This window comes from Bacillus rossius, chromosome 8 (genome assembly GCF_032445375.1).
Source record: "Bacillus rossius redtenbacheri isolate Brsri chromosome 8, Brsri_v3, whole genome shotgun sequence".
NCBI classification, from domain to species: domain Eukaryota; kingdom Metazoa; phylum Arthropoda; class Insecta; order Phasmatodea; family Bacillidae; genus Bacillus; species Bacillus rossius.
In genome coordinates this window covers 13,203,012-13,228,879 of record NC_086336.1, presented here as the reverse complement: position 1 = coordinate 13,228,879, position 25,868 = coordinate 13,203,012, and the positions used below count along the sequence as shown (strand labels likewise).

The window sequence follows — 25,868 nt, the reverse complement described above, 5'->3', positions numbered from 1 at the left end:
TTTTTTGGCAGTAAAAAGCATATACAACATTTTACATTGATATAAGGACTATTTAAAAATTTATATTACAAACCATGTACACGTATCACATTGATTTCATCAGAATTTAACATTTACAAAAGCCAGTTATAAAATATTGAGTAAATGATAGAAATATGCAAAACTGTACATTAAATATGTGCTTATCAGTTGAAACATATTTAGAGGAATATATTACATTACTACTACTATATTAACAAGTGGATTATGTGATAAACTTATTTATTTTTTCCTGTTTATTACCTCTTAGTTAACTTTTTTTAAACAAATATACCGTATATACTCCTGTATAGCGCGCCCTTTTTTCCCCTCAAGTAAAGGAAAAAAATAAGGATGCTCGCTATACATGGTGGTGGGGGGGAAAGTGAGGAGGCGGGGAGAAGGAGTGGAAGTCGTTAACTGCCGGGTGACGGTGACGTTTCTGGCCAGCTCCCCCCCCCCCCCCCCCCCCCACACGCATGCACGCACCCACACACACACACACACACTGGTCTCACACACACACACACACACACACACTCGCACTTGCGCACAAGCTGGCACATCATGGTCTCTTGTTTAGTTTTAGACCTCCCCCCTTTACAGAAAGCCAGCTCAGAAGCTAGTAAAAAAAAAAAGAGAGAGAGAATGTTGTCACCAGTTCCCCCCCCCCCCCCCCGGCCTCTTTCTTCGCTTCCTCCATTCCTCCTCCCAGCAGCGACCGGTGAGTCATCTAGTTCTCCACGCCAGCTTAGCAGCGTAGCGTGGCACGCCTCCCTCCCTCCCTCCCTCCCACGTACCAGTTGTGACGATACAGGATACAGCGCATCATTATCTTCCATCTACACAGCAGATTTTAAGTATTTTCCTGACGCATCACCACACATAAATTTAAATAATCAGGTACCACAAAATGTTAGTATAATTTATTTATGGGATAAAAATTTTCAATTTTTTTTTTCTTTGGAATTTGTTGCAAAAATCGTGGTGCGCGCTATACACGAGGGCGCGCTATACACGAGTAAATACGGTAATGCATTATACTAAAATTAATTTGTAAAACTGTGCGAATAATTGAAATTTCAAATATCAAAACAATAATTTATTATTTAAATTTGACTGATTTTCACATAACCACACTTGTAAATAAATATTCTAAATCTAATAACGGCGTTTGCATTCCTGGATGTAACTGTCAACATAGAGATTGAGTCGTGTTAAAATATATTAATGGGCCCGATATAATTATTAATATTTTAGTTCAACATGTGCCCAGTTGACAGCAGAATAGTTAAATATCAGGTGGAAAAACTATCTGAAATATGAATTTTTTTGGTAAGTTAATAATAAGCAAACACTAAGCAGTTTGTCACCATTGGAAAAATATCACTAAAAATTAGAAAGAATCCTGTGTTTATAGTTGTTTTGTAGTATTTATAAACTATGTGAAGTTATCTACTAAATAATTTTTACTTTTGAACTACTATTATAAAAATAATTTTAAAAACTCTTTCGAACACTATTTTTATATTTTTACCAAAATACTATTTGAACTCAAATGCTGATATTCATACATGCCAACTCATTCATTACAAAGTATACATAAATTTTCATGTTCTTCCAAGAAAATGAAATTTTATGAAAATTTTTTCAAGCAAAGCATGTCAGACTAGTTTAATCACCTAAAATCACTTATGACTGAGCTGCGGTCATCATGAATGGAATGCTGCTCGAAACTGCTGAGAGAACCAAGAGAACTACAACGCGAGAACATTAATGGTGTTTCCTCTGCGTAGTGATCCGCACCTCCAAACGTCACCACTTTACCTGGAACATGAAAATGGAATAACATAAGTGCACAATACAGCGATCCAGGTTGATGGTTCAAAACCAGATAGTCAATAAAAGATTGACAATAAAAGCCATAAGGTCTAGATGTAATTTTCATTTATTATAATTATTATCATTCAGAGCATTATCATGTACCACATCTCCAAATTTAATGACTTTTAAACTGTGGCATAGATGGAATATTACAAACTTCATTGATAGTAGCATCTAGTATTTGAATTAATAAACAATGATTTAGATACTTTTAAATGGTTTCTACAAGCAAAACAAACAAAAAGAATATTTATGTAGTACTGATTTAACTTTCAGCTACACTCTGGGTTGTTTTTGTTTACACATATAAAATTATTTTAATATTTTGTAAATAAAAAACATATAAATATTTTGCATAGACTAGTTGCATCATATTTTCTGTGAGTTGTAGAACAAGAAAATTATAAAACTAGCTTAAATGTATTTTTGACATGCGGCATAGCACTTTAGGACTTCCAGCAATGCCTTAAGTTTATTGGAGAAAAGTTCAAATGACAACATGTGTTTAACACACCGTTTCAAAATTAAATAACCATACCCTGAAATCAGTGTAGTCCTAAGGACATTTTGCTGAGTTAACTGCTCAAGTGATTTTTTTCTTTGCACGTCTGAATTATTCAACTATCGAGTCCCAAAACCAAGTTATAGAAATAATAAAAAAAAACAAAGTCCACAGCAAATTTGCAGGATCCTTATTTTTTTTTATAATTGATTCCAGACTTAAACACCAATATTCATTATTAATGAAAACATGAACAGAAAGATATGGTATATCATCTTCACCATCATACACACTAATTATTAATGGTATGGAAGAAACTATAATTGAGCTAAAGACTTCGTCAACAGGGCATTAGACACACCACCCATACAACACCTAAAATCAAGAATTTCTGGGGGAAATAAGCCATCCCAGCAACTGCATGAAGGCAAGAAACATTAAAAGGGAATGGATGTACTGGGACTTGAACCCAGGGCCAATGGCATGTACTACACTAGCTTGGCAGTATGTTATCTCACTTTGCAAATAATGAAATAAGAGTTTGGAGTCATGATTTCAAACATGTGTCCATCAAAAAAGTGGTCTGGGAAAATTCCTGGGTAAAACCGAGGGCGGCTCCAAGGCCGAGCAAGCGGGGCAACTGCCAAGGCCGAGCAAGCGGGGCAACTGCCAAGGGCCCCACCCCTGCCATTTCCTATTTTATCCTTGATTGTCTAGTTTATCTGTGAAAAGTGAGGACGTTAATAGAAAATTAAAAATTTAAGTTTTATTAGCATCTAATTTAAAATGCTGACATGATTTCAAATTAGTTTCCATTATTTCATGTAATAAAAACCTTCAGATATTAATGCCTCATATGATGACGTGATTTCAACAAAATTGGATCGTTAGCATTAGTAAAACTATAAATTTTCTAGAAAGAACAACAAATTTCCTTAAGATTAATTTAAAAAAAAAAGTCAAATTTTAAGTTCTAGGTTGGCTTAAAACATTGTTTGAGAGTTAATTTTTAAAATGTTCCAGCCTTCTAATTAGGAGGCTATTCTATAACCTCCTCCGTAAGACCCTTCTCCATAATAATAAAACCCTGGAAATGTAAATGACCCAGTGAATTTATAAGGTTGGAAATGGGGTGAACCTAACATATTAATGGGATTTCTTGAATCACTCCCACTTTCCCCATTATTTTCATTGTCATGCTACCACTGGCTCTTTCCTCAAGTGACTACACTCATTTATCAAGTGACCACATACAAAAGGTTCTACTATCGCCAATCTTCCTAGTCTAAGAATATCCTCATGTGGGAACAGCAGACAGGTTCTATATGCTACACAAAAAACAACATAACGAGGAAGATAACCATACCCTCCCTGTCAGCATGAGGTTCCTCCTTCACTTCCTCAGTGGGGGCTGTGGGGTTGCTTGTCTTCTTCTCGGGTCTTGGCTCTGGCCTTGTGTTCGAAACAGGGACCTCTGTTCGATTGGTGTCCGAGTGCACCGGCAAGCTGCTGAGCGAGCTCAAAGAGCTGACTCGGGAGAAACATCCCGGTGTGCCCTCTTCGCAGTACTGCACCGGCTTCTCGGGAGACATCAGCCCAGAGCTCAGTCCGGACGACAACCTGCTTGGCAGGGCAGGGGCAGTCACAGAAGAAAACTTCTCCTGGGGCTCTTTGTCGGCATCGCTCTGGTTCAAGGTGGATGCCTCTTCCCCAACCACTTCTGCAGACTCGGCATTCTCTACACCATCCTTGCCAAAACTGTCTTCTTTGGTTTCCTCCGTGGACTCATCTTTTAAGTCCTGGTGAGGGGCAGATGTATCGCAGCGCAAGTCTGACATGGATGTGGCGGTAGAGAAATTGTATGGTGTTTCATACGGAGTTCCCTCGGTACAGTAGGTCTTCAGAGTGTCTTCCTGCATTGGGACAGAATTGTCCAAGTACCTTTCCCTCTCCTGCTGCCCCTCTGCCGCGTTCTTCTCGAACTCGCTTTCGTCAACTTCTTCGGCGTACTTCAAGCTATAATCCGTCAGTTGGTCAAGGTCGGTCTCTGCGTAGTCTCCATACACCATGCTCATTTTCACGTTTTTGCTGGAAGGAACACAGTGGCCCCTGAACCTACTGAACCCTTGACCAAGATTGTCATGGCCAGAGCTGTTTCCCGTCTCAGAAACACAGTCCCTGTAAGAGGCAGGTTGTGGAGTTTTGTTCTTGATGTCTGAGCTTTGTCCACTCGCACAATCTTGAGCGACTGAGCCACCAGAATCATTCTCCACATATTTGAGACTGTAGTCAACAGGCTGCTCCTGTTCCTCGAAAGTATATTCTGGAAATTTACTCCTTGGAGATGTAAATGACTGTGTACTGGAAGGTATCCTATTCACCTGTTGGTACTGAATATGACTGCTACCACAACTACTAGTACCACCTTCTAGTGGAGAGAAAACAGATTGCCGAGAATATGTTCTTCCACTCTCATAACCGAGATCTTTTGAAGAATTAACTATTGAAGGGCATGATTCCTGAAGAGAGTTTTTTACACTGGTTCCTTTATGAGGATCCTTGGTTGTATCTTCGTCATGTTCATTGCCAGCTGGTGTGCCTTCATCTATTTGATCCAACTTTGTTCGCTGGTAGGATGAATCAAGTGAACCAGTTCGAGACCTCTCTCTGCCATTGGCGTTGTCCTCATTAGTTTGCTCTGAAGATCCATTTCTTCTGCCATCATCACTGTCCTTCATGGAATTGCAATACCTTCGAAGAAATCTTCTGTCGGAGAAGGCAACATTCTCGTACTGAACGTGGCCCGTCTCGCTCAGGCTCCCCGTAAGAGACGAGGGGTTCGCGATCAACGGAACCTGCGCGTCGTCGGTGGGCGAGCCCTGCACGCCCCCCACGCTCCTGCTGACTCGCTCGAACACCGTGTCCGAGAGCGTGCTCGTGACGGAGTCCCGACTGTCGGACCTGGCGACCACCCCCCGGGCGTGGTACCGGGCCATCAGCTGCTGCTGGTACTGCTGGGCGTGGTGCAGCACCCTCTGGCGGTACTGCCGGTCCGTGGCGGAGAACACGAACCTGTCGTCGCGGAACGACGACGGCGACACGTTGGGCTCGATGTTGTCGCAGGTCTCGGCCAGCGACTGGTCCAGCTCCTGCTCCAGGGCCTTCTGCTTGCGGGCGAACAGCCCGGGCATGGAGCCCCTCCCCGCGGGGTCGAGGGGGGCCAGGCTGGAGGCGGGGCGGGCCGACAGGAGGTTCTTCAGGGCAGCGCTGGAGCCCATCGAGATCATCTTGTGCTTCGAGTGCACCAGGCTGCGGAGCATGTTCACAGCCCCCAGCTCCCACAGAGCCTTCTGGTCCTCCAGGCAGCGGGCAGAGAGGTTCCACAGGGTCCCGCAGGCGTTACTCACGATGGTCAGACTGGGCGACTTTAGCTGGTGCAGGAGTACTTGGAGACAGTTATGTTCTCGCAAAACGGCCCTTCAACATATACGCAATCACAAAAAATATTAGTAATGAATGCACGGAAAAACATGCTCAATACGCAGATAAAATAATGGTTCACATATAATGGGCTAAAGAAAACAAATAAAGCAGCCAGGGGTCACCTAAATGAGTATAAGTGTAAACTCCTTTAATTAGTGTACTCAGCATTAGTATTGAAAAATAAATTATTATTTGTATATCCATACATTCAGGATTATCCCTCAAAAAGATAGGTTTCAGTCATAATCTTTCAATGATGTTCTTAAATTAGTTGTTCTTGAAGTAGCAAAGCCGTATGCATAGATGGATAATAAGTCACAAGACTGTTTTTACAATAACTGCACTAACATTACAGTGATATCACTCAACAAAATATATATCTAATAAGATTGATTCAACCACCCCACTATGACCAACATGAATGAGCATAAAGTAAATACCTGAGTGGTTAGGACATAGCCATGTCACATAAAACTTTATCCAATAAATAAAACTTTAGTGTAAAGTAATGCTCACTTTTAAGTACAACAGAACCATGTAAAGTTTAATTAATTGAGACAGAAATGGATCCAGAACAAAAAAAAGTCCACGTTATCCAGAGAATTTAGGATAACTAAATACAGTAAAACCTTTTTGTTGCGACCCCATTTATTGCGACCACCTCTCTATTACAACCTGATTTCGAGGAACCGTGAAAAAATTGCCGAAAATCAGAAGAAAATCGGACAGAAAATAAGTTTCTTGTGGTGAGTAGCATGTTACTGAGTTTATCTTGCCCAGTGCTGTACTGCCATAGGCAGCGCATATCTAAAAATAGATACCACTTCCTGTCGACCACTGTCAGCGCTTGACAACCCCCATTCCACGTCCCTTTAACGGCAGGGTGCAGATAAAGGTTTTTGTGGCAACGTGTTTACGTTTAGCTTTTTGCGAGTGTCTAGTGTGGTACGCAGTTAAGGCAAAGCTACCTGCTGGATTTCTCTTGATTTTGATTACTATTGGTTGACAATGTTTGCTTAGTTTTTGAAGTCCGATTTGGTATATTTTCTGGCTTGAATTTTTGAACTATTGTTGATGACTTATGCAGGTTTTTTTTTTTCCATTTTGTGTATTATGACTTAATAAATAAAAAACCAGTAAATATTAATTACTATTAATACAATGCAGGAAAAAGCCTCCGGCCGCAACGTTTGAACATGGTAGTTGGCCGCTCGCTCGCCCTCTCACCCTCTCCCCATACCGTGCGCTGCGGCCGATCTAGGATGCTGCTTGTACTTGTTAACAATCACATTATCTGCTTCATTTTAACGAGGAGAGTAAAAATATATTAAAACTGTCAGCAAATTGATATAAGCTTTTTGTGTCCGCAAAACAGGGCACAACACTGGCCCGCCAGTTGTTTTCATTCAAAATGTGGCTAAAGAACTTGCATGGATCAGACTGAAAACATACGGCAATACGTGTAGGTTATAAGGAATCTTGTTATGAATTGAGATGTTATGATTTTCGAGTAGATATACACAGCGACTGACAGGATGCACGCCCGCCTCGACTTGTTTTAACTGCCGCAGCGATGTTTATTTTGACAGCTCAAGCAATTATCTTTTCCCGTGGGTTGACAGAAAAAAAGCTTCACCAAGAATAAAAAAAAGGCTACGCCACTTATTCCCCACGCAGGAAACACACTGGCTGCCGTCTGTCTCCCTCGCATTTATCTTTCGTCTAACATTCCACGTCTCGCCTCTCGCGCGAGCAATAACGAAGCGACCACGCATTGGGTCGTTTTATGCTTTGTTTGGTGACAGTAGCTTGATTTTATTCGGTATATTCCTTTTCATAGGACCCTTGCTATTAAAATACATTTATATTTAAGTTTGAAAGCTTGTAAATTCCTTGCCAGAGATGACTGAACTCGTACTTGGTGTGAAAAGTGACATATTTTGACATACTTTTATTTGGGCGCGTTTGACTGGCGAGGGAGGGGTCCGAAAATATTTATAACGATCTTACCCCTCCCTCACAGCTTTTGTACCCCATTCATAATAGCTCAATTTTACGGGAGAAGGGAGGGTGAAAAGAGCATTTTCTCACTAAAGGTTTTTCAAAGGGATAGAAGTTGGGATGTTATAAAGGAGGACACTAGATGGTTTGTGTGACTGGGAGGGATGAGCTAGCCTTGAAGAATGTTATAGTGGGGAGGGAGGGGTCTGCTTATGCGTCATGAAGCCGCTGCCGCCAGCCAGCCGGGCAAGCTTCGTGTGCTTCCACTCGCGTTGCAGAACCTACCGCTGCCATATTTTTAAAGGAAATGTCCCATCATTTTTTTTGTTATTCTTACATGAACATTATTGGAAGTATTAAAGCCGACACAAAAATACGCTGTGTGTTAAAGTTAACAGATTTTAATGATCTTTCGTTTTTTTTTTTTTAATTTTTTTCGGATTTTCACATTTTGGTCAAAATGTCAAAATTTTTGACGGTTCCCTTGAATGTAATCGTAAAATCACTGCTTCGTTAAATCCGGGGTTCTAGTGTATTTAACTACGGCAAGCAGAAAACGTACATGTAAACTAACCAGTAAAAATAAACTGTCTTTTGACATATTTTCTTTAGAGGTGGCCTGTAGGGCGACGGACTTGTCATGAAGGTTGAAGTGGATTTAAAGCAAAGCCGTCTAGCATTGTGAGTGACAGCATACTGCCATTGTACGGCTGGTTTCTTAGCGAGTAGCGGTTTGGAAGAAGGGGGGGGGGGGGGGGGGGGGGGGGGGGGGGGGGGGGGGGGGGGGGGTGAAATCAACTGAAAATTTCGCAAAACATCTATTACGACCCCCCCCCCCCCCCCCCCTCTATTACGACCCTATTCCTGGGAACCGTGAGGGGTCGTTTCAGAGAGGTTTGACTGTATGATAGGGGTGTGCGAATAGTGGATTTTGATGGTCGAATGGTTTTAATATATATATTTTTTATATGTTACCACACTGAACTGACACGGGGAGGGGGGGGGGGGTCGATCGGTCGGCTTTACGGTGGATTGCTAGTGGGCGCCACCACGTGGTACGGCACGTGGACCCGGTGAGACTCCTAACTCAAGGCGTGACGTCGCCCATGTGAGACGTGATATCCCCCCTTGAAAACATCTAGCACTAATTCCTGCCCGCTCTCAGCGTCGGGCACGCTTTTCCCTACGAAGTGGGCTCTCAGGCGTCCCACACGCCGTCACTCTCCACGTGGTCACACAGATTGAAAATAAAAGAATAATACGTGAAATTCACACACCTGATTTATTCCGCTAATTCCGCTCACACAAGTACACGGTTGAAGCTATGCAAAACGCCCGCGGCACAAATCGGTTTATAGGTGATGAGCCACCACGTGGTCACATATTGAATTACGTAGTACAAGATAAAAGACCGAGACTGGCCGTAAATTAATTAATAAAGCAGTCCCCCGACCGAGAGCTGCTCCGAGGACTAAAAGAAAGCGATTGAAATGAAATTAAAGTTAACAGAATTACTTGGCAGAGAATACAAGCGGTGAGGTCCCCGGAGTGCTGATGCGTCTGCTCTCGGTCGTTGATGGTGGAAGACTGGGCTAAGATCATGGCTCGCTCGACTAACATGGCGTCCTCTCGCCGAAACAATTGCCGTTGATAGATATTAGCGAATTCGTGCCACGGGAAACTAAATTAACATGACAAGAATGCATTGAAAATTATATAACAATTTTTGAATGAAGAGAAAAGATTGTATCAATTATAATTATTAAGATTTAAATTTAATTATTGTCTGGCTTCGGGTTTCCTCGGGAATGTCCGGAAACGCTATGATATTTTAATAAATTAGTTAAAAAATAAAAGTACATAAAACCCTCCCGGCCGATCTGCCGTCACGTTGCACTTAGGGAATATAAAAACAAACAACACAATTATATATACTTATGTTTTTAGGGGTGCGGCGCACTGGCTCGACAGCGCCCTCTTGCCGGGCGAACACACACGCACGCACACGCACGCACGCACACGTACGCACGGGTAGGCAGGAGGTTTGAATGGAGGGTGGGTGGTGTTTGGGCGGTGGCATATCGGACTTACAGGGGGCCGTAGGCCCGGACGATGTCAAACAATGGTGGGTTTTCATATATTTAGTTTATACAAGATATTTTCTGTGAATGAAACCACAAAAAAAAAAAAAAAAAAAAAAAAAATCACTTAGTATTTTTATTTAAAGTTGAAAATTAAAATATTTGTTATTGAGTAAAAATGTGAATGTTGAAGCATCTCAAAATGGCAACCTTTTATTACACAATTCATATTTGTACTTTGTGTACAATCGCGTGTTAACATTTACGGTAATTTAATTCCAGATTTTTAACGGAAATATTTGTACTAAAATATCACAGCTATTTTCAGAACGATTGTTTACGTTTACAAACAGAAAATGTAAAGAACATTTCGGATGTAATGTTTGGAAATTCACGGCTGCCAACTGTCGTTTCACAATATTTCTTTGTTGTTAAACGAACATGGCCGAACACGCACGAAGACACCATATTTGGTACGTTGCTTCAAAAGCTATTTTAATAATTTCACAGTAATCCACTCTTTATTTATGTAAAAACCTTTCAAACAACATAATTATATTAGATTATTCTTTAAAATTCATAGGACAGAGACTCTCTGTCAGAGAGTAATGTGGAAAAATATTCGCGGTCACGTCACCGAAGTTATTCATGGCCATATGCTTCACCATGGCAGCTAGCCACTTGTTTTATGCCGGTAAGCTGCATTCTTTGTTTTCTTTGTTACATTTAACACACTACTAAATAGTAATATGTAGCTGTGAAACGGAAAGTTAAATGTGGTATACATAAATGCAAAAAGGATTTATCAACACAAAATGTATGTCTTATGAATTTTCACATTAATTTCTACCAAAATTATTTTTACATTTGTTTGGCCTCCTGAAACTGCAGGTCGCCTTATATTCGGGCCAATACGGTATTCGCAATTTTAAATTTTGCTATTCGACTTACGAATGTGAATAGTTCGTCAGTTACTATTCGCAACTATTCGTGTTTACGAATATTCGCACACCCCTACTGTATGAGTCTAAATACTTACAGGTAGGGACTTCAAAATAATGGTGAGACACCAAATTCACAATTTTTTTTTTGTAATTCTGTAGTTTAGTCATTCTAAAAATTGTTTTCTGGTGGAGGGGGAAGGGCTTAAATGCTTTTTTTTTACTTTTCTTTATTTCCTGAAGTGTTTTCAAAACATTCACTAATAGGGCGCTGTAATGCTTAAAGTAGTTTACAATTTTAATGATTGGTTAGGGAGGAGGCGGGGGGGGGGGGGGGGGGTTGTGTGTGTATGCATATGCATATGTGTAATATATATATATATATATATATATATATAGTATATATTGTGACATCGTTAAAATGGTTGGTTGGGTTTGGTTAGCTATAATAAAAATATTTATAATTAGTGTATGTATATGGTTGGTTAGGTTAAGTATGCTCCATTTAAAATATTTTAATATAGTGTGGACAGTTGGTTATGTTTGGGTAACTACAGTAAAAATACTGTAAACACATTATCAGTTACCAATTTAAAATATACCTAGGTAACTTAACTTAACCTAACCCACCTAAATGATGGTTCATAGAATTTCACAGTACATTACATTGCCACTCCATAAAACAGTAAACTACTTCAGGCTTCAAAATAATCTCCAAGAGAAAGATTGAAAAAATTTCAAGGGAAAAAAAAAAATTTCGATTTTATTATTTTTTTTTTTTGGAAAATCATTCTAGCATAATATAAGTTATCAACTTACATGCAATCGCTGTACAATGCACATTAATCAAAGAAAAGCTCTGCCGTATTCCTAACACCTAATGCATATTTGTGTACTAAAAGGTTAATTTGTAGGTTCTCTCATAAATAATTGTGCAAAGTTTCTTGATTTCACTTTTGTTTCTCTAAATCAGTCTGAGTTATATGAAATATGAAATGTGTGTTTAAGGGAGGGGAGGGAACTACTTATACATTCAATAAAAGGTTAATAAAAACACAAAGTACTTTTTTCATCAAACACAATAATTATGGCTTTTTTTTAACATTTAGTATGAGATTTCCCTGTACATTTTCAGCCAAAACCAACATATCAAGATGGTTTCAACAGGAATGAAGATGGAAAAATGAATAGTAAATGTATACCTACTACTCAATATTTTCAGAGTTAAAAAGTGAAGATAAAATTCATTATGCCTTTTAAGGGCATTAAAGCTACAATTCTAAGCAATTAAAACATCACAGAAATATCCTCAGAAGAAAATCTGGGCTTGTTTTCTCGTCTGAACAGCAACACCACTTTGGAAAGGAGCATGTAATAAAATTGACCATTAAAAATGTGTATATATATTTATATTTTTTTTATCCTAGACTAAGCTTTAAGACACAACAGTATTTAAATCCATATCACAAACAGTTCTAAAAGGAAAACAATGAGACACACCTGTAATCCTCCCGCACAGCGATGTGACTAGAAATGTTCCTTAAAATACCACCAGCATTCTCGACAATCGCCAGAGTTTTGGAGGGAGCTTTGTAACTCAGCATGCCAACCAGGAATGCAAGAGCACCATCCACAGCACATATGTCTACCTGCAATATAGAATAGTGTAATCATGTTTTATGTTATTCTAAAACAAAAATAAAATAAACAAAATAAAAAAGCTATCCTCCCCACAAAATTTTTTTTTATTATTCTTGGCTAATTGAAAGCACAAAGTAATTACATAAATTAATGTTTTTTTAAACATAAATTTTTTTTAACCCATTATATTTTTTTTAGCTGAGTCAAACAACTATACACTGTCAAAACAACTTTATACGTAGAATATTTTGCCTACCTGTATAGGGTATAAATAAATACATTACATCATAACACCTGATAAACAAATATATAAAAATTTTCAGTCAAATTTTTCTACATATGTAGAATAAATATGTATTATGTTTCATTTTCCCTGTTTTTTAAAGAATTTTCCTTGTCCTACTGCTTTCAGAGTCCACACTATTATTATTATTGTACAGTATTTACTGTAGAATGTAAGCACCAAAATAAAATATATGTGTACGTATCAGGCTTATGGTTGTATGCGACAGCAAATTCCCATTTGTTTCAACTGCTTCTTCTCTCCCTTTTCTACGGTAAAGGTGTCATTCGTCGCTTTAGAAACAACACCATCTAAGTGACTTTTTTTTAAAATACGTTTTTTTGTTTCTCCATGGAAACGTTAAGCATTCAGCATTTTCTCACAACATGTTTCGCTGGAAATCCAACAGAATACGCTGCTATGGTCTTTTTCTAACACCGGCTATCATTCAGCTCCAGCATGGAGCATAAAGTTTTTAGGCTCTTCCGAAAAATTTGGTTTTCATCACATAGGCGGCGTTGTTTCTCAAGTAACGCACGGCAACGAGGTTTATGGAGCATGAGGTAGTAAAGCTGCTAATAAAGAGAGCAGTGTAATGAAGCAAGTTGTAGTGACATGCAACCAAGCGATGGAGACCTTGTTCATGCTGCAGTGGGCCGAGAGGTTCCACAGCGCCGAGAGGATGGACTTGAGCGTCGACTCCTTCTTGCCCTCCATGGCCGCCTTCATGAGCGCCGGCACGGCTCCCACCTCGCGCAGCGTCTGCTTGCTGCAGCCGTCTGCCCGCCACGACAGGTTCCTCAGCACGCTCGCCGTCACCTGAACCCACATCACCCCGCACCTCAGCAGCCAAGCGACACCAGCACGGACCGCAAGGCCCAAGCTCCTGCCCCTGACCAACTGTTCTTCCACACCGTCCTTCTTGGCCTGTACCGAACCTGCCAGCTCGATGCTTGCCCACATTCGTGAAAACTGGGTGTTCCGTATCTGCAGAGATTTTTTACCCGAGCCCAACTTAACTAATTATAATCTACATCTAAGATGGGGGAGTTGGCATCAATTGCTGACATGGCTGGTTAAACCTCGGAACACAGTACAACATGCACGCTACCCTTTCTGCACGGCTGAAACCCGGAATGATTAGGTATATAGGCTTCGACCTAAGACGCACTTAGTCTCCTCCTTAACCCAGACCCCTCTCAAACAAACACACTTAGTTTTAGTTAGGTTAGGAAAAAAAACAATTCAGATACAGGCATGCTGTAAAACACCCATTCCACTAGAGATGTAGCCTACCTACCGATGTACCTAATAGTTGTAGTATCAGTATCAGCCGGTATAACCAATTTTATGGATTTCCGAAGTAATTGTTTCAACCTATACTTAAACAGATACCCATGGAAAATGTACAATAAATAATAAATTCATGTGACACCGTGATTTTTTATTTACATAAATGTTTACAGTTCCATATGCATCTTTTAAGCCAATTTTTCAGTAATTTAAGGCTATACTTGTATGTTGTGTTTGTTAATTATTTTAAGGCTTATTGTGTATGTGCTATGGGTAAATTGTATGCAGTAAAAACTTATTTTTGTCCTTGAAAAACTCTTAATAAAGATTTTTATTAAGGTACTGAATTATTACTTATAAGTTATAAGTATTGAATTTCTAAAGACTTGCACCAAGAATATTTAACATAATTATAGAATCTGTTTTGTTATGGTTATCAGATCTGTAAAATAAATATATTGGTAATTGGATATCTATTTTTATTCATATCGCTCATTACTACATTTCACATACTTCAATTATCACCTTCAGCTTGACAATTTTAAACTTGCATTCATAAGGGTTTCCACATTCTTATATAAGCTAATTTCTCTGCAATTTCCTTGGCCAATACAAAATATTTTTCTGTCTCATAGGTCAATCTGGCAATTTAACAAGTAAACTAAAATAAAAATTACTATCAAAACATATTTTCACAGACATAATAATCATGAACATATTACTGTAAAACTATAAAACTGTTATTTTGATAATCAGTATGTGACCTACACTTCCAATCTGATTCAGATAGTGAACACATTTGTTTGATAAAAACTTTGATATTACACCTATCCCTCACTTAGCACGTCTTCAGATAGCGTGGATTCATTTAGCGTGATGTCAATTTTACTGCCCCAGTCTTGAATAGCATGTCTGTAAATTGCAGTTAGCACAAAAAAATAAAAAAATAAAAAAATAAAAAAAGTTGAGCATGACGTAACAAAGTCTGTTTCAACTTGTGTAAACAACAGATGTGCTATGGAATACAGTTAGCCAAACAAGGGGGGGAAGAGATGTGTGCGCAGATCTGACTACACTATCAGCTGTTGTACAAACATCAGCTATGGCAAGTTAAATTACGGCTATGGAGTGTAAAGGACCAAATGCTTTTACATCCGCGGGTATATCGCCTGGCCACAAACCGGGCCGTGAACACAGTCTAGCCAGTGGCAGGGAATTCACTCACACAAAAGCAACGTCTGCCCATTCAGCTGCCGGTAACTGTACGTGCTTGATCACTCATAATGCATCGTGTTCAAGTGAGGCGTTTGCCACGCCTCCTTTTAATTTGGTAATTAATTATATCAACAGTTATGATAGATTGTTTGGCACTTGGTTCATTTTCGTCCTGAAGATTGATTAAAACATAAGCATTACGGACATTCACGGCGCTGCGCTTGTGTGTGTTTCCGCGAGCCAACACCGCGCGGCGCGCGAAGCCTTATGACGTCATGGTGACGCGTTAACCTGCGACGGTCTGCGGCTGGCGAGCGTGGAGACGGTGCTGGCGGCTGGTGGAGTCGACTTCGGCTCGCGGGTGCAGGAGTGTTGCGCCGCTGCTAAAATGGAAAGGCTGTTCCATTCACCCACGCATCGACCAGTGCCCAGCCCGGGTTATCGTCCACCATGCTGCGCAACTACAAGTAAGCCTCGACGCAACCGCTATTAACAACCGGAGGCCGGGTTGGTTTTTTAAGGAAAAACAATGAGCAGAGAGACTTGACTGATCATAAACTCAAATTCATTATCTTGCTAGTTTCTTGAATCGTAATGTGGCGAAATAAACTCTACTTCTCCTTTTTACGCTACGTGAGAATTTACGTAAACTGCAAGCCAGACTTATCACGTTGCTGTGGTGCGGGATGTGAGACTCGCATAATTACGTCGAAACGAGAGTCCGGTTAGACCAGAATATTCGGAATTGTGCCTAAACAACCTTTATAGACAATTACGTCATCCAGGAGTGTAATCAACGGACCTGTTAGGGAAAAACTTATACTTTCTAAATGTTTGTAAAATTACCCGTAATATAGTGTTTATAATATGTGATTACATTAGATGTCCTTTTCTTTAATGCGAGATCTAGATCTTCTGTTGATTTGTGTACATGGTTCTGTATTTTAATGTACCAAGCCGATGCCTAGCAGGATTATTAAATAGTAAACAGGCAGTGATGTTTTCAATTATTATCCAGGTCATTCATTTTTGCCTAGGGACCGTACTTCTCACTGCATTTAGTTGGTACACCCTTCTGCGGCTCCCGACTTTAAACTCGAGCGCCTCAAGTAAGGCCTCACAAGTATTCCGAGACAAAACTAGAAGTATTATGGTGTGCAGATTGTCATGAAGGCCATGCTTATGTTGGTCGATCTTTAGTTTTAAGCAAGTCAACTGTGTGCACAATCGTCCAAAATAAGTACTCTTTACAAAAGTTTATATAAATCTGATGCTGTTGGTTGTACTAGCGGGAATACATTTGACATTAGATACCGGAACAGAAATTAACAGATCATTCACATGGAAAAGGTTGTTGAATAAATAATCGAAAAAAAAAAAGAAAGAAAACACACACCCACACACACACACACACACAGGTGAACCAGGTGTGATACACGAATAAGCACTTTTTTTTTAAAAAATTAAAATGTAATTATCCGTACAGTAATATCGGTTTCACTGTCAGTAAAGGATAGTTTGGAAAGGTATGCGACGTGAGTTGAAGGTCACGCCCGGGCGGGCAAGTCAGCCAGCCGACTGACGATAAAATACATAACCACTTGTGTCCCGTTACTCGGATTCATATTTGTCATACATAGTGCGATGGGAGGCATATAAAGATTAATGGTATGACATATTTATAATTGAGTGTTAAAATTGTAGATAAACGAATCACTCGCTTAGCATTATTATGTTCCAATAAATGTTTGAATTATTTTACACTGTGCATTCTGAACCATAAGTCTCCATTAATAGCATGATAATTTTCTTTAATGTGTTCCAAAATGTGTTGACATGGCCCGGGGCCTAATTGCCTTTATATTAAATAGCTGGGGTTCACGTTAGTGAATGTCCTCAGATTATTTTAAGGGTGCCACCGTACAAGGTCACGGATCTGGGAGAGGCTCTTGTCAGGGCCGTGACGTCGCCCATGTGAGACGTGATTTTAATTTCCCCCTAAAGCCACTTCTAGTACTGCCCCTAGCTTGCTCTCAGCGTCGGGCACGCTTTGCACCTACGCAGTGGGCTCTTAAGGCATCCCACATGCCATCACACTCAGGATGTTAACACGTGATTACAATAAACAAATCCAAATACTATTGCACGCCCTTGTTAGTTAAATTACTGTCTCCCCTACACCTTTGATTATGCTATAAAACGCCTGCGGCACGAATCGGTTTAAATGAGGTGAGACCCGACCACGTGGTCACACTATGCCTACGTATTAAATCGCGGTAAAAGACCCAGGGTGGTCACTATGCAATTAATTAAGCAGTCCCCCCCGACCGAGAGAAACCCAGAGGAATAACGTACGAAAAAGGATTTAAGATTATTAAAAGTTGAACAGGGCTACTTAACAGTGAAGACAAGTGGTGAGGTCCCCGGGGTGCTGATGTGTCTGCTCTTGGTCGGTGCTGGTGAAGGAAAGGGGCGAGCTGAGGGCTCAGCTGGCCTAACATGGCGTCTTCGCGCTGAACCAATTACTGTTACTTATATTTAAGATTACATGCCATGGGGAACTAAAAGTAAAACATAGAACACTCTTAATAATTACATTACACTTTCTGCATGATGAAAATGATTAGATAAAAATGCAACAAATTATTATTAATTTTAAATAGTCTGGCTTTGGCGGACTTCGGGTTCGCCTCGTGAATGTTCAGTAACGTCTTTATGTTGTTTGCATTCTGTTAATAAATGAGAATTAGTTAAAGTACGTAAAACCCTCCCGGCCGATCTGCCGTCACATATCACAGGGGAAGTACAAATAAGACTTACAATATATTTATAACTAATTAAAGGGGTGTGGCGCACTGCCTTTACAGCGCCCTCTTGACGTAGTCCGTGGCGCGCTATTCAAACACACGCCTCACCGCTGTGGTCCTAAGCCCTATCGGTTGGAAAGGATAGAGGGTGAGGTTTGTTTAGGCGGTGGCATATCGGGATAAAAAGGCCGCAGGCCTGAACTATGTCAGTGTAAAAAAAATATTCTTTTCATAATCTAAATGTGTAGAATAACACTTGACAACAATCATGTAACACCATTTATCTTTTTAAGCCTACCACCAAATACTTTATGTAACATACACAACACCACATAACAGGAGATAGGTGGTTACATACTTATCGCCGAGGCAAATGCAAATATAATGATCAAACAATGAAACAACTGTATTTGTATTCACACCTGCATATACAAATACAGTAAAATCTCGTTTTAACAAAGTCTTATAAAGCAAGAGATTTTGTTCTTTATACTGAAATTTCTTTAAACTGAAATATCCTAACGTACATATACTATTACCATACTACAAAATGCAATGGCAAAACAAAATGGAACTATGTATGTATGTACCTACTAGGGATGGGTCGGTACCGATTCTCGGTTCCTACGGTTCTCAGAAGCTAAAATGTCGGTACCGGCAGTATAGCAAAACCCTATACGAAAATAGTCCTTCACTACAACTTAACTGCAGCATGAAATGGCTCAACTCACGTCCAATGAACTTATGAATTATTTTTTGGACTTCTGTGGAATAATATTTATTCATCTCTAACAATAAAACACGTGAAAATATTTAATGTTCTCGTCACATCTGTAAACAAAGTACGTTTTACAATCAAAACATAACAGTTGAAGGTGCCATAGAAGTAGTTCATAGATGTGTGCAACTGTATAACATGCCGCAGCAGAAAGATGAGAACAGAAAGACGCCATGTTTGTTTCAACGGTTTTTAAAATAGGCAGCTAATTGAGTCATTGACACGTAAGTATGAGTGACTGGTATACAAAGAACAATTAAAAGTGCAAAAGTATATTTGTTTAATAGAATTGATGATTGATTTCAAATATTTCCGTAATAATTTTCGGCATTCTAACATGTTATGCTATTTGTGCAGTGCTGTGGAGTGTAAGTTCACTGCATCTGCAGCCATCTGGCGGAATGGCTAGTAACTTTCTCTTTTAGGCAAACGGGATTGCTTTGAAAGTGGCACGTCTGTTTTTAGTGGTAATAGCGTTGACGAAGATCCCACGGACACGTGATAAATGTTTTTTTTTTTTTTTTTTTTTTTTTTTGCAAAGTGGTGTATGGATGGTAGATGTATTTTACTATTGACTGGACAAACGAAATGCTTGTTGACACTTGTAAGGTAAGGTATAATTATTCTGGCAAAACAGTACAAATTGTGTAAGAAAGTATCAGAAGTGTGGCAGTAATTGACTTGACTGCAAACAAATATTCCGGCAAAACAGTACAAATTGTGTAAGAAATGGCATCAGAAGTGTGGCAGTAATTGACTTGACTGCAAACAAACTGAATTTGATTTAGACAATTTATTATTTTAATACTTTGAAAGTTTACAATCAATTTAATTTATTTCCATTATTGTAATATTTTCTTTTTATTCCTATGTTTTAAAGGAGGGTGTATGTAGCTTTCTTGAGATAATTGTTAGATTAATATAGTAAATTTTAGTTTTATTAAAGGTTCTCTATATTATTTAGAATTATTTTTCACTAATACATATTACATTTGCAATAGGTTGGTGTGTTTACTGTAGCTTGAAAACTGTACTAAACCTTTTAATTTGTTTTGATAGCCTCTTTTAACACAAACATTATGCCAATGCATTTCTTTGTAAGCATACAACAAAAACATCGAGGAAAAAACAATACAAATAAATTATTATTTTTCAGTGTTATAAACAATAAATTGTTGAAGATGGAATTCTAGATACAGGCTTTTTAGTGCTTTTTTGTAGCCGAAACAATAAATAGTTTATTACTTGAAACACCTCATAAATATTGTATGAATAATGTTTATTTTATTTTTGAAGTCAGAACCGAGAACCGAGAACCGAGAAACGATTTTTAAGAACCGGTACCGAACCGAGAACCGGGGAAAAACAGTAATTGACCCATCACTAGTACCTACCCTATAATCATAAATTATTTGAGCTGCATTATGCTACAGGGTTTGTGGTTTATTTTGAGAAAAACCATTAAATAATTTCAATCTCTGTAAAAGAATATTCTTTTGCGGTTGGAACTGAACGATGATTGTTCATACATCCTCACAATCTTCCCCCATTCTTTCAGTATTGTAGAGAGTGTAGAGGATGCCAAACCAAACTGATTGGCCACGTGTGAATTTTTTTGTGCCTTTGTTTACTTCCTTCAAGATTTCCTTTTTTTTTTTTTAAAGAATACTGTTTCCATTTTTTTTTTATCATCCATGATGATAAAAATTAAACTGAAACTTGGTTAGAAAAATAATAAATGCATAAATAAATACAGCACGTCACTGAAAATCACTGATGGCAACAAAATGTAAACAATTAATAATGGAAACCGAAACTGAACAGACCAAAGACTGAACAATATGTGCAGAAGATGGAAACCATTGAGTCGCTAGTATTGCCAGTTTTAGCGGCATCTAGTTTTCCAGCGAGTTAACTTTGTGCAAGTTTTTCATAAATGTTGCCTACGGAAAAGCTGTTGGCCACATCTCGCCACAAATAAAATAAGTGAAGTGTGCACATCTAAACATACAGTTCCTACTACTAGTAGTGTATTTTTTAAGTCTATGGCCATGAGTAAAAGCAGTTGGCCATATCTTGGGTAGAAAAAAAAGAAAACAAATGCACATCAAACTTCGCAATGCCGTTTTCAATGTAAATAGACAACAAAATAAAGCCGTTGAATGCTTGAATCATTGAAATTATGCCAAGAGAACGACAGTAAGTAAATATTTTGACGCATAGACTAAATATTCGGTAAATGCGCAAGATATTGACGGAGAAAACCAGTATGATGCTTTCGTTGTAACGAAAATCTATTTCATAAATTTGAAATATTTTAACCTTTTATGTGTACAGACATTGGAGGGGAATTTCAAATAATTCGTTAAAGTGAAATTTTTGTTAATGTGAAGTTCGTTATATCGGTATTTTACTGTATATTCATATTCACACCTGTTAATATGAATATATTCATAGGATATAATTTTTGTGAATACATTTGTATTCATATTTAAGAATACAAATGTGCCTAACTCTGACTCACGGCCTTGCCTTTCTTATTTATACAATGCAAAATTGTAACTTTCCAAAAACTTTTTAAACCATTGTTTACTGGCAGTGAAACCAATATTACTGTCCAGATATTAACACATTAATTTTTCAAAAATTAAAAGTGCTTTTTTGCATATCACCACTTTGTTCTCACCAATTCTGTCAGGCTTGTAATTTTTTATCAGACCTTTCATTTAACACCCTATTCATGTGAATGTGTGTATTTTTGTTGCAGTACCTAATATAAAATATATTCCTGTTAGAAACAACATCATAAAACTTACATAAATGTTTGACAGAGTCATTTCTTCCAATTGTGCACACAGTAGACTAGCTTAAACCTAAAGAACGACCAATATATGTGTATCCTTCATGACATTCTGCAGGTCGTAATACTTCAAGTTTTTTTGTCAAGACAAAAAAGTTTTAAGTTTTTTAACACTACTTGAACATGATGTACCACCCTCTTGCTGGAAGCCACGATTCCAACTGCAGCTACTTGCGAACGTACAGATACCAGCAGACATCTGTGCACGCGAGTTCCCTCCTACTTGCTAGAATAAAGTGTGGCCGAGTGACAACGGTACGCCCCGGTGGCATACGCATGGACCTAAACAACATTTGGTCTTTCACACTCCATAGCCGCAACTGAACTCGCCCTAGGTGATGTTTGTAGAACAGCCAATAGCACAGTCTGACCTGTACGTGCATCTCTCCCCCCGCTTCTCCCTGTGCACAAGTAATTGTACGCCACAGTACATCTATTGTTTATCAAGTTAAAGCAGACTTTGTATTTTTTGCCTGTGGCAATTTCATGCAAAATGAAATTTGCAGACATGCTTTTCAAGACTGAGGCAGTACAATTAACATTGCAGTAAAGGAATTTGCAGAACTTGAAGACAAACTAAGTGAGGAATTAAACGCCAAATAAAAAAGCTAGGGAAACTGTCAGTTCCAATTCCCTAAATTTTCCCTGTTTTTCAGAAATTTACATTCATGGAAACCTTGTTAATGGGTGTAGTTTTGAAGGGGAGGGGACCAGCGGGGCCTGCCCCCCCTCCCTCTTCCTGGAATCAAAAAATCCCTCTCCCCTTGCGCTTCAAAATCGTAAATGGTACATGGGAATAGTAATACGTTATCCTGCAGCAGGGCCAAATCCTACAGATTTTTTTTATGACCCTGTTCGATACTTAGCTATATTTAATGTGTTAAGGATATGTACGTGGGTTTTGAATGCATGAAATGATGTAACAAAAATACCTATTCGAGCTAGCGGGACAATACGTCCACGCTCATCGTGAGACGAGACAGGCCCTACCTGGCGAAGATCTTCGCTCGGAGAGTCGAGCTGTGCGACGAGAGCGCTCATGAACTCCCGCAGCGAGCACAGGAGGGCCTTGTTAGTGCCGTCGCCGAAAGTCAGGTTGGTGAGGGCCATGCCAGCGTAGCGCCTCAGCGTCACGCAGTACTGGTCTTTCGTGAGGCTTCCGTGAGCTTCGTGATCCACCTGGGGGAAAAAAAAATTAAATTTTTAAGCTACTTATTTCAACCTTACAGAATATTAAATACAGAACTATCAGCTGCAATGTAAGCTGACGATATGGAAAAAGCTGCCTCAATTGCAAATATTCTACTGTTTACTTCGCAGTCACTGCAGAATTTAATAGCTGATATTTGCCTCCTCCAAAAACAAAGTTTACTAAATATTCTGAGTTATGGAGGATCTACTTATAAACAATACACCTTTCCCTCTTGTATATAATTAGAAAAGAAAATGCGTAGCTAATTCATTAAAACAAACAATGCCGCCAAACTCGTAAAAATTACTTTCAATTAATTCAAGGTCAAATAAATACTAGAGCAAACTATTTTTTTTTAATGACTGCAGCTGTGATTGGATGGCCTGTACAAGGTTCTGCCACTGTCTTCCCAACTTATGTAAGTGACTTAGCAATATTCAGGTAATGCCAAATAAACGTAGTTCTTGCTGGATGCCTGACAAAAAAATTTTGTAAAATTTCCATGCAACAACCAACAGTATAAATTTATTGTGGTCAGGTCTGTATAGCCTGTATCTCCATACAGGCAAACTAACTTTTACCATAGGCCTAGACAGGATTTATAGATCTGGAGGTATAGCATACTCCTCAGACAAGCAGGGAATAATTTAAAAATAGACTATGCTTTAAAATGCATTTTTAGGCTATCTGAAACCTAAAATGCCATTTATAAAAGGGGGAATATTTACAATTCCAGTGCTTATGAATACAGCAAAATCCCTTATTCACACTTTTCAGGAAGAATAAAGAAAAAAGTGTAAAGAGGGAAAACACTAAAAATCATCTAATAAATATGTAAATTTCCAGTACCTATATGCAGTATTCGCTCTTTAACAAATACTTCAACATTACATTAAAGAAAAATTTAATTTATGCTTGCCTAATAATACCATCAATTCTCAAGCCATGCCCAAAATATATTACATGAAAAACAAAGTATAAATTTTCTATTGAATGCATTAATTTTTACTTTTATTATAAGGTTAAATAAAAAGTACAAAAAAAAAATTGTCTGTAAAGTCGGTTTACGGACGATAGTTTAATGTGACAACGTCATAACAAAACATTGATGAAAAGATTGATCCAGAAGAAAAGGAAATATCATATTCGGCCTGAGACTGAGCCGTAATAGGTTTTTGCAACCAAACCATTTAGGCATTAAAAATATTATATTCTTTGCGGAAGAATTTTTTTTTTTTAATTTTTCAATTAATTCAAATATATTTATTACTTTTGAAATGTTGCCGTGCGCCATATTTATTTTTACAAGTACAAAAAAAATTTCGCAGCTGCCGGGTTTCGAACCAACAACCATTAGTGTAAGAGTTAGGTATGCTAACCACACGCCCACGAGGCCATACTAAGGTAATGTAGTTTCAAATGTTATATATATATGTATGTATATATATATAAATAAACTTTGTTCACGGTAGGGGTATAATATTAACACGATTTTATAACAAATACGCATCCCAAATACACCAAACTTATTTATAATGTGTTACAATATTTTTTAAAATATTGTGCAAAAAATCCCGGGTGTAATTTGAATTATTATGTGTAACTGTAAAACACCATTGTTGGTTCAAAACGTATTTGAATTTTCAACATTACTTTTAAATAACCGTACCGATTGTGCTGAAAATCGGTGGACGATCGTTAAATTACATAATATTAATAATTCAAACTACGAATATATGATTGAAAAGTCAAATCGATGGTTGTTCCAATCGAGTGGAAGAGAGATGCCACGCATGCGTACAATGAGCAAACAGAACACATCCGTAGTGGGACATCCGTAGTGGGACACTTTTTCGTGCGTGCAGCCAGCGTTCATCGATTTATTAGACGTCACGTCAAAGTTCGACGTATTTAGAATGTTCCAAAAGAGAACTTGCACATCAAACAAATATTCTAATTTGCATTTAATTCTAATTTTTGTTGAATCCATACAACTAGTAAATAAATATTTAAAACAATATATTATATTAATTTAAAATGAACTGTCTAAAACTGTGACCTAATACGAGATGGAACTAACGTAACCAAACAATTATTATTGTCATAGTACACATTAACCACAAAAGAGTGCGGGTTAACAAATATAGTTTACTCGGCAAGAGACAAGAGTGCATGCTGAATGCAATCGGCGAACTATTAATATTTATACTAGACTACGTGCATGCACTCTATAGAGGTATCACCCTAACCAAACATGATGCTAACCACCTCTGGGTACATTTTCATATGTGCAACATAGCGACGATGGAACAGATAATTAAAAACGTGTCTCAAAGAGAGAATTTACACATTGGACAACTTTGAATTCCTGTAAATTAAATAAGTAAATGGTAATTTCCTAAAAAATATTGGATTTCAACATAAAAAAAATAAAGTTAGTTTTACTTGAGAAACAAAGTTTTTTGGCAACTTCAACATGAGAAATAACAACATACATCATACATAGAGAAAAGAGGGGATCAAAAGATTTGATCATGTTTGATGCGAAATCTTACTGTGCCAGAATGTCTTAAATGAGTTTTACGGAAAAAAGAAAAAAAAAATACTTTTTATGTTGTATACAAATTATTAATAGCGATAGTAATTTTTGTAATGCAATTTGAGGAAAAGTATTGCATTACATTTAATGACAACTAAATGGGACCTAAAGAAAATGTTGATGACTGTGGGAAAACATAAATATCAAGCATGCAAACATAGGGTTTCACTGTATATCCTAATACATGATTAAAGAGAGGGCTTCTTACTGGTATTGCATTTTCAGTAGCCATAAATGGAGCCACAGGTAAATTAGTCATTTTAAGGTGTTTATTGAAATAAACAAAGAGG

At 38.3% G+C, this 25,868-nt stretch overlaps 1 protein-coding gene across 3 annotated transcripts in view; it reads right to left on the bottom strand.

Annotated features, from left to right (window-relative positions):
- The window catches only part of LOC134535524 (uncharacterized), a 295,751-nt gene that overhangs the window by 41,032 nt on the left and 228,851 nt on the right, over positions 1 to 25,868 (bottom strand). For all 3 annotated transcript variants that reach the window (XM_063374667.1, XM_063374666.1, XM_063374668.1), the window contains 5 exons: positions 22,778 to 22,966; positions 13,471 to 13,653; positions 12,411 to 12,559; positions 3,771 to 5,881; positions 1,701 to 1,845 (listed from right to left, as the gene is read on the bottom strand). In XM_063374667.1, coding sequence (XP_063230737.1) covers positions 1,701 to 1,845; positions 3,771 to 5,881; positions 12,411 to 12,559; positions 13,471 to 13,653; positions 22,778 to 22,966 — 2,777 coding nt within the window. The remainder of the gene's footprint in view (positions 1 to 1,700; positions 1,846 to 3,770; positions 5,882 to 12,410; positions 12,560 to 13,470; positions 13,654 to 22,777; positions 22,967 to 25,868) is intronic.